The sequence below is a fragment of the Fundulus heteroclitus genome, chromosome 1 (genome assembly GCF_011125445.2).
Source record: "Fundulus heteroclitus isolate FHET01 chromosome 1, MU-UCD_Fhet_4.1, whole genome shotgun sequence".
Taxonomy (NCBI): Eukaryota; Metazoa; Chordata; class Actinopteri; order Cyprinodontiformes; family Fundulidae; genus Fundulus; species Fundulus heteroclitus.
In genome coordinates, this window is record NC_046361.1 from 10,841,319 (window position 1) to 10,851,755 (window position 10,437).

General features: G+C 37.0%; 1 protein-coding gene across 1 annotated transcript in view; it reads left to right on the plus strand.

The window, feature by feature from the left end:
- The window catches only part of ajap1 (adherens junctions associated protein 1), a 70,300-nt gene extending 61,057 nt beyond the window's left edge, over window positions 1–9,243 (plus strand). Inside the window, exons 5-6 of the mRNA XM_012866737.3 lie at window positions 1,299–1,426; window positions 3,560–9,243. Of these exons, the coding sequence (XP_012722191.2) occupies window positions 1,299–1,371 (73 nt within the window). The 3' untranslated portion in view covers window positions 1,372–1,426; window positions 3,560–9,243. The remainder of the gene's footprint in view (window positions 1–1,298; window positions 1,427–3,559) is intronic.
- The last annotated feature ends 1,194 nt before the right edge of the window (window positions 9,244–10,437 follow it).

Below are 10,437 nucleotides of genomic sequence, written 5' to 3' on the forward strand. Positions count from 1 at the left end.
AATATTTGTGAATACAGGCACCAGACGTTGGATGCTCTGGAGAGATTGTGTACAAAGGTCAAAGTCCCTGTCTCTGTATGCTCCAACCTCATGAGATACTAAAGGAGAAAACCTACCACTGATCTGTGTGTGAAAGGGAGATGGACAAAGTGTTGATAGCACTGATGAGTGGACTGGTAGTTAGAAACTGTATTTGTAGGAAGGATATTTGTCTGTACTGCATAAATGTGTTCAAATTAAAGTTTTAATATTTCCTCAAACTTGCATTGTAAAGTTTTGCTATGTATTTGTTTATGTTTTTCTATACAAGAGGAGGCAATTCATTGTAAAGGTGGTGGTGCATGCTGAAGAGCACAGCTAAATGAGGAGATAATTTGTTTTGCTCCACGAATAGTTTACTTGTTAAACTATAAAGAATAAAAATAATGGAAAACCAAACAGGTTTAGTAGAATGAATTGTAAACAAAATCACAGATAATCAAATTTTTTCCCCTGCTAGTATATTCTTCTCCTGCCCACATTCTGGTTAATTTGGTGGCTCATTCTTTGGTAAAATCTAATCTTTATCATTATTTGTATGATATCGATCTTCATCCATCTTCCTGAGACTCCGCTGAGTTCTGTGCCTCAGCACATTCAAGCTTCTCTCCAAAAGCATGTTGGGATTGATTTTTCTTGCTTTTGTAATGATTTGGTTTGTAAGTCCAGGGCAAAAGAAAATTTTCTTCACTCCCTTTTTCTGACAGTTTCTGAAATGTTTAAATGTTTTAACAACATGTTTGTACTCTTATGTAATTTCCATATCACAGAAGATGATTAAATAATTGAAAGGTGTCCTCTTTGGATCTGATGATGTATCCCTGATGCAGCCATTATGTGGATGATGAGACATTAAATTAGTTGTATATTGACAGTTTTTACTGTCAGGGTGAAGAAATGTGAAGCCCTGAGGTAAAAGACCGACAACGATGACAAATTAACATTTGGCAGTGAGGCTAGGAATGTCTTATTTACTGCTTATATATAATCATCACAAGTCACTGAAAGCATTTTTACGGCTTTATTTTACAGATTTAACAGGGACACTGCTGATGACTCAAGCAGCTTTATTAAGTATCTGTATGTGACAACATTATGCTGTTGACAGTGGCATTGAAGGCTAACTAGGAGCATAATTAGACCTTAGAGGACACACAGTAAAAGTCTCTGGGGTAAAAAAAAAATGCCTCTGCTCCATATTCCATTCTCTTCAACTTTAATCAGCTCAATGTTCTAACTGCATTCGTTTTACCCAACAGGCCGTCCCCCACTGAAAGACAACTGATTCCTGTGGCCTTTGTGTCAGAGAAATGGTTTGAGATCTCCTGTTGACGAGCTATGGGCTTTTACTCGTTCAGTGGTGAAGACTTCACGAATTCACGATCTGGTGGGTACTTTTCCACGTTATCTCCTCTACAAACTGTGCTTGAAGTGGGCTTCAGTTGCCTCGATCCCTGTGATAATGCTGCCCCACTTTGGGAATTGAGAGGAACTTGGCATATGTTTGTTATTTGTGACATAATTGTAGATTTTTTTCCCGGATTCTGTTCTGGGAGGACAAGGGAATGAGAAATTCAGTTCAGAAAAGAGGGAATAGATAGGCTCACTCTTATTCTTGTACGTTTCACACCCTTTGACATGTTTTACATTTTGTGAGGTCATAGGAACATTTTTTGATGTATATTATTTTTTTATGATATTTGTCTGCCCAACACAAATTAACATATAACTGTAATGTGGGATGAAAATGAGAAACAGTTTTCAAAATCATAAAAGTACATCTAATGTAGCATTGTTGAACCACCAGTCTGGAAATAAAGATAAAATATAGCAACAGAAAAAAGTCCACCTAGATTAAAGGCTGTGGGACTGGGATTAATCAGTGTAGCAGGCAAGATAAAATGCTCATGGTAACTCTGGAGGAGCTGCAGGAACCACAGATTTGGTGGAAGATTTTTTACAGAGAAGCTGCACTCCACAAATCTAGCCTGAATAAAAGAGTGGCAAGAAAAAAGCTTTTAATGAAAGAAAGCCAGAAAAGTCCACCCTTTGCCCAACGGCAGCATTTTATTACAGGTTTAGGCCAACTCTTTCTTTTCATCATTGGTCTTCTTCTCTCTACCTGTCTTTGTTTTCTTTGTTAGCAGTGTACACCAGCCTGACTGACACTGCTAACAACCAATCAGAGCCATACATTCCTCCTGGCTCTGATTGGATGTTTCTGACCGGGGGCGGAGTGTTTCTGCAAATGGCATTATGACCTGACCACTGGGAGGAGCCAGAGAAGCTTGATTTTTTCACAGATTATCTGTCTCCTATTTTACTGACAGGACATAGTGACAGTTTTAGCAGATTTATAATGAATCAATTTTTACATAAGTTACCTACTTCAGCTTTAATGGAACTTTAAGAGCTCCACGTAAAGCATGTGTGAGGGAAAACTAACGCTGTATGTTACCCTGAACACACCTCCATAAACGTTGAAGGGATTTTTTACTTTAGAATGGACAGGAAAGCTAGACAGAGTTGGAATATGGATGGAGCTGGTAAATACAGGACAACACTGTAATAAAAGCTGTTGGTCGCTGCAAAAGACTTTGGCCAAGCTTTACCCTAAACATAAAGATAGAGTTGCAATGGAATGGTTTAGATCAACACATATTTATGTTTTAAAAAGAAGTCAAAATATAAACCTAGATCCAGTTGATCACCTCGGACTGAGCTTCAGCTATTGTGCAAAGAAGAATGGGGAAAAATGTCAGTTTCTTGATAACATGCACCAAAGTTTTTGGGTATGACTTCATAAAATGCGTAAACATTGAAATTGTGTGAATACTTTTGCAAAGTATATCAGCACCACATATTTAAACTTCTTTCTATCTTAACTTCTAAAGCTGTAACTCTCATTGATGTGCCTCATTTCATTACCATCTACAAGTTTAACATATTTTTTTCCATTTATCAGAACAAAAGAGAAGTTTTACCTTGCTAAAAAATAGTCTTTTTGCATGGCTAATAAATGACAGAATGTCCCAGTATTTGAAATACAAAGTGTAAACCTTAAACACATGCTTTAGCCCTGCATTGTTGGCGGAATCCTAGGAGGAGGTGTAACACTGCTATTGACCCAGATTTTCAGAGAAATTGATGGCCTGCAGGTAAATAGGGAGAGGACAGGGTCTTAGGTCATCTGTTCTCGTCTGGACACACATTATAAAGTTTAGCTTTTCACAGCATGTTCACTTCTTTGCAGTTTTGAATAAAATGCAAGACCTCTCACTATCTGTGCAGTTTCATGTATTTATAAAAACATTTACCCTTAATTGTATAGTGCTTTGTATAACGCATGTTACTTCTGTCAGCTTTGCGTAGCATGTTTTTCAACCCAGACTTGGATGCCACACTTCCCTCTAAAGCAAGTAGAAAGTAGGCTAATTTAAAAGAAAAAAAAAGTATGTATGTGATGCTTGGCCTCGTAATGAGGAGTAACTGGATTTTTTTCTTCTCTGCATTTCTACAGGATCCAGTTGGAAACAAGAAACACACAAAACAGCTTATTTTGTAAAATAGTGTAATCTCTCCTTGGACACTTCTGAAGATATTTATTTTTCTAGAGTTAACAAGCTGAGCAGCTGTGGAGCTGCTCGTCCATCTTTCCCAAAAAAAAAAAAAAAACAGCACTCATTTAGGTAGAGAGTATATATCTATCTATATATAGAGATATAGATATATAGATATATTTACAGGACATATGGAACAAGACTGTGGACATCAATGGTGTCTCATGGAAAATATTTGACTTTAGACAAAGGGGCCCAAGCAGCTGCTTTGGGGGAAGATAAACTGTATTTCTGAACAATGTGCCAATAATGCCACTATGTGCCACAACCTGGATTAATGGAGGTTTTAACAATAACTGAAGGACTAAACAATGTGTGTTATATTAACCCTGTATTAGCTCTTATTTCTTTCTTTCTTTTCTTTTTTGTCTTTTTTTAAAGAAATGTAAAAAAAAAATACTACAAATGTATTTAAAAATGTTTTGAAGTAATTTTGAGAAGTGTTGCAAAAGAGTCTAAAACATGTTTCTACGAATCACAAAAAAAAGAGAGATGGAAGAAAACATATATGGTTTATGCTTTATTGGACAATTCACTTTAAAGACATAATTTGTATTAAGTCCCATTTTAAAACCAGAATAATTATGTCTATTTTTGTACACCAAAAAGAACCCTGACAGTGGAAGTCTGGATAACCAGGTACCGCTCTTGTTACATGCCCCCACCGTTAACTGAAATTATTACAAAGAAACTCATCAACACCTGGTCTAAGCCAATCCAATGCCCATGTCACTGCTTCTTATGGTTTGCATCTGAGTAAGGTTAATGAAAATGTGTTCAGAGGGTTTGAATATAGACCGCCACAAGACATTGCAGGGAGCTCCACGGGACATTCAGACATTCAGACCGTCTCAGGGCAGTCTGGGTTTTATGCAAAGTACAAATTAGTCTCTTACTGGAAAGCTAGTTGGACAAAATTCTGTTACTTAGTATTATTTAGATAAAAAGTGAAAAATGTTGCTCAAGCATCTTATTTTGTTTTTCAAACCTACAGAAAGTTATTAACCGGTTTTGTAAATGAGGGAATATACGACTGAAGAACTACTAGCAAGGAAGAAACAAAGGCATGTTCTATTGACCAACCTTGTCCTCTACCAGAAGAACAGTGGCTCAGGCAGATTCAAATTCAGCCAGTTTCCATTCAACTATATTATGCTAAAGTGAATATTACAGTTCTTTCTGAAAAAAAAAGTATTCAAAGAAGCTGTCACTCCATGATTGTTTTGTTAAAGTAAAACCAATAAGAAAAAAAACAATTAAAGAAAAGCCAAGTCCCAAAATTTGTTGAAACCGTCTCTGAAGTAAAGTTAAGTGAACTGAGTGGTGAGAATAGTAAAGCTCTCCTGAGATTCTCCTAGCACCAATGACTTTATTATTATTAAAACTTCAAACTCTGATGACCTTTGTGCTATGAAGCTTTTGTGGAAACTGTCTAATAATCTACCTGTAATTGTGCTGTAGGTTTGTACAAAGCACAAAAAACAATTCTGTAATTGTAAACATTTCTTTGGCTGCAAACAGCAATATGTACAGATTTCACTAGGTGTTGAGGATTCATTTCCAGTAATACACATGGGTAATTTAATTTAGACCTATATCCAATTTCTAAAATGTACCAAGAACACACAATGAAGTGATGGTAACGAGGACGTTTTCACACATGACTGACTTAAGATGTTTTGGGGATTGTGCAGACAATTTCGTCCGAATTCTTTTTTTTAAAGGGGACATATCATGCAAAATACACTTTGTTAGCACTCAAATACATTTTGTTGTGTACTCAGAGTCTCTAGGAGGATAGCAACGGTAAATTTAGTCTCTCCTGGTGCTACGTAGATATCTTCATATTTTTCAAGCCATTTAATTTTCTCTGTTTACTTTTATGTTTTTTGAACAATTATGTCACAGCATTTGCTACAGAGATGCTGAACAAAGTCACAGACTTGTAGTCAAAGCTCAAGCATGCTGAAGCTAGAAGAGGATAAGTAAAAATTTTTGATTGTTGGGTGTATTGACCCACATAATTAATGAAACAGTCCCCCTGCACACTACAACAATGGCCGAATGGGGTGGAGTAGAATGCTCCAGGACCTGCAGGGGGGGGGGGGCAGGGTGTAAGGTGCCTTCTTTAGATTTAAAGGGACGGCACTAAAGCGAGTTGCCCCTTAGTCACACCTCAGAACAGAGGCAACAGAGCGGTTGTGGAATGACAATAATGAAAAATTCACACCAAAGCTTTGCAGTTCTACTTAATGTAGACCACAACTTAATGACCAAAATGTAAAAATTACTTATTTAAAAAGCATGATAGGTCCCCTTTAAGTAGCTGTTTACATAAGCATTTCACAATAGAAAAGGTTGAATATTTGGTCTCACAGCCAGATGTGAGTAGGAGAGGAGACAACGTAAGCTAGTCAGGATGCAGAAAATTGCTAGGTTTACATTAAAACACATCAAATGACAATGAACTTCAATGACCTTTCAGTGACAAATGAAGTTGTGTACAATCACTTTGTAAAGAAATAAGAACTGTTAGGGTCTTAACTTTTCCACAGTGGTGAGGGAGCAAATGGAAAAGAGCAAGTTGCCAGAAAAATAGATAGATTTGCTACTATGTTTGCACATTTTCTCACTAGCTGTTCTTCCTGTTTATTTATTTATTTTAAGCAGCCTGGAAAATCCCTGAAAGACGTTCGGTGCAAATGCTGCCAAATCATCTCTAGAACATTCCAGGATTATAGTGCATGTGTGAAAACGCCTTATGTGTAAATGGAAACCCTTGCCGAGGTGTGAAAATGAGTTGGGATCAACACTGTGGTGCAAAACTCCTGCTTTTGGCCCATTCACAACATGAAAAAATGCTCTAACGAATGACCCATAACAGGTACAGCCTAAATTTGTCAGGCTGTGTTGCTTCTTTGACATAACATAACATATATTTTTTGAATGAAATGTCTTACCTTCTCAATCAGAGGGTTACAAAACCTGCTGTATATTATACACGTGTAAATGTATTTTCTATATATTTGCTTCTATTTGTGTACAGGTGTGTTCTATTTTTCAAAGCCTTTCCAGTTGTTGGAAAGGTTTTCGAGTGAGGTCGGGGATAGTGTCTTTGTTTACATGTGTATCTACAGTATTTCTTTCAAAAACACAAAAATTAACCTTGTGCCAAGCTTCTTATCTGCACTTTCAAGCAGTACTTGTATGATATCTTTAGCTAACCAGTATAATATTTCAGTAGACGCTGCAATAGTTCACTGGCTAAAAAGTGATCTCCAGGTGGAATATCTTAAAGCAAGAGTGCTGGATGGTTTTATCAGGTTATTTGGTTATATGTTGAGTTCTGTTGCATTCACGGTTGGCTGGAAAACCAATGACTTGTTTTTCTCAAATATTTATAAGCAAAATTTAATATAAAGAGCATTATTGCATAAATATAAGAAACTGTTAATTCAACTGTTGCCGCCAAGAAACCAACAAAACTTGATCTAGGTTGAGTTCTATTCATTTGCCATTTTCCTCTTTTTCTCATATATTTATTTTGGTACAATTGCCCCAGAAAGATTTGAATTTCGACAAAATGTCATCTGAAAGTCCTTTCAGATATTCCTGCAGAAATATGCTAATAGAGTACATGATGCTGATGACGTAAAAATAAACACATGATCTGAAACTCTGAAAAAAAAAATCATTTTTCTCATACTTTACCAGATACTTCCTGGTTCGTATAGGGCTTGAATGGCAGTTGTGATTGTGGTGTCACTGGGGCAGTTGTGTTTCAAACAAATACTTCTGATTAGCATGGAGACACAAGGGATCTGATAAACATAGATGTTTTAACTACATAACATATGTAGACCTGTTGCAGGGTAAAGTCACAAATGCAACACATAAACTCATTCTTTTATCAAATCCTGTCCAAAATCCAATAAGCACGTTATTTCATTTCATGCTTAATTTTCATTTTAAGTAAATATTTTTGGATAGCTAGTTGCTTTTGGCAAATAGTGAAGAAATAAAGTCAATTATTGGCTGGTCAGACCTGATTTTAGAAGCTTCTCCGCAGCAAATAAATGTTCTGTTGCTTCTATTTCTGTCACGTCACTCGCCTTTGAATTCTTTCACACCCCTAAGCACAAAGACACTATCGATCAGCAAAGGTTTGCTCTGTCAAGATGAAGGATAAGACAAATTTACAGATCCTGTGGTTTTTGTTTGCACGTCAGACATATGGAGTTGAACTTATCGACATATGTATTGTTTGAACATCTAAATGTTTGCTGAACATTTCCAAAGTCTGTTTTTATTTCCCCACCATGTTGTTAAATAGCACCACCATAAGAGGAATGGAATCAATGAATCGACTTGGCATCATTATGAGCTTTTCATGCCTGACTAGCCCAGAAACATATTACACACATGGTATTGATGGTGACGAGGTGGTGGTTTAAATTTGATCAAAGTCAGTGGGGTGCTCAATGAGGTGAGACTCCATAGAAGGAGAGAAACATTTGATTTGACAATAAATCTTACCAAATCAATTCCTTAGCCATCAGGAAACTGTAGCTCCTCACCCTGCTTCTCTTCGTTGTTTCAGGAAAATCACGTACTGTGCGCTTACTGTGACTGCAGCGGAGGGCTCTGACTCTGCTCTTGGGTCATGTTTTTGCTTTTTTATTCACAAAGTTAAAGCACTGATGGTGCTTATCCATACAGTTAAAGACTTGGAAAAAGAAAGGAAAACATATTGTTTGCAACTTCTCATTATGCACCTGCAAGAAGTGGGAGTAGGAACATGACCCAAATCTGCCGCTGATTCACACAGAAGGCCTCTAGCACTGCAAGATGCCTTTTGCAACAGAATATAAAAACCTGAAATGAGTGGCAAGTCAAGGGAATGTGAGTAGCAGTGAGGAACAGGACTCATGGGGCCCTGTTTGGGAACGACAAAATCAGTGGATGAAGTGCGACTAAAATCAAAGACAAAAATGTCATGAATATCACACATTGTGTTTACAGATAGAAAGAAAGTAAATGATGTAGATTCGTAGTCTTTCTTTAATCGGGAAAGGCTGCTCATTTGTGAGCCCGTGTGATTTGATCATTTACACTCGATGAAAAGCTCATTCATTCTTACATTGAAGGAAAATGACTCCAGTTGTGTTGTCGCCATAAAATGAAGAGTTTGTACTTTGTGACTCTTAAACTTTTTATATTTGTGTTTAATATATCAATGAGTACCTCTGTTAACTTTTGTAAAAGACATATGACTATAGTATATTCAAACGCACACACACAAACACACACTCACACACACATTATACACCTCCAAAAAAAGGGACTCCAGTCTGTCTCTGTGACGGCTAAACGTTGTATAACTTTTGTTTTGTGTCTTATGAACCACATCTCTTCCTTTTGTAGTAATTGGTAAACGTTTAAATTTCCAGGTGACTATGATTTGGTTACTCTTGTACTACTAAGCTCTGTATTTGCAAGCACTGTAAATGCGATTCTCACTGGATTCGTCCTCTGTACATTTAGTACTCTGATGTTGCTATTAATAAAATATAAAACAACATGAGGTTGTGGCCATAACATGCTTTTTTTGGTGTGGGAAAAGCACAGAGAAAGCCTAACTCAACAGCAGGGAATAAAATGATCAATTAATAAAATTGATATGGTCCTGCAGTGCTTACAATCACCGATAACATTTAAGGGTATTTTGAAACCTACTTATTGAAAACTCAGTCATGTACCATTGTTCTGGTGAGATCTGACATGAGGTAAATTCCATTCTGCATAAAAGTTTGCAAGTTTTCTAAAGTTCAACAAAATTTGAATATCCTACTTTGAATGTCATCCTGTAGCTACAGGATGACAAAGAGCCCTCCTCTGTCGTTGGTCATAACTACGGATCAAGTTTATTTGTGACAGATGATGGAGCAAAACAAATCAATTTCTTAATACCAGATGAGCCAGATAGGAAGTCAAGACATGGAGAATAAAGTGAATCTGGAATTATTTCAAAATAAAGGGGAGAGGGGGGTGGGGCTTTCTGGAAGCATGAATGGATCCTACACATATACAGTTTGGTTGGCTGCACAGCATACTTTGCTGTGGGAGGACAGAGTGTATAAGGAACATAATTAGTTTGAAGCCAGCCAAAGTGTCTTAATGTTTTTGCGCTTCTCTTGCTCTGTCATCCTTCCTCTGTCAGCTGCTCCTCATTTCCCCTTATTGCTCTGGATTCCCTCTCTCCTTCGCCTGCAACTCATCCTGTCTGATTCGTTCTTCTGGTTTGCCAGTCATTTCTCTTTCCCTGCCTCAGTGTATAAATACTTACTGGTTTCTTTTGCTCTCCATGCCTATTGTTTCCTCAAGTTTCAGTTCAGTTCTCTGTCCATTCCCCTTGTGCCAGTCGGTAAGTTGTTTTGTGTTTTTGTTTTGTTGTTTGTTACATTTTTTTTCATTAAACCATCTCAGTCACCATGCTGCTCCTAAGTACCTGTCTACATGTTGGTCCAAACTTTGTCTCACATGCCATGTCTTATAGATTTTTATATGAGGTGAGCTCAGTTTCTTACTGGCATTACATTATCATGATAAAATATTTTATTCATTTTACATTATTCAAACTTGTTTTGTTCTGTTTTTGACTAAACCAAGAAAAATATATGGAGAAATGGTATGAAAAAACAAACTCCACAAAAGGAAGATCTGTGCAGCAGACATTCAGACCTGATCCCACCATGGCACTCTGCGTGCTTCTTGATGT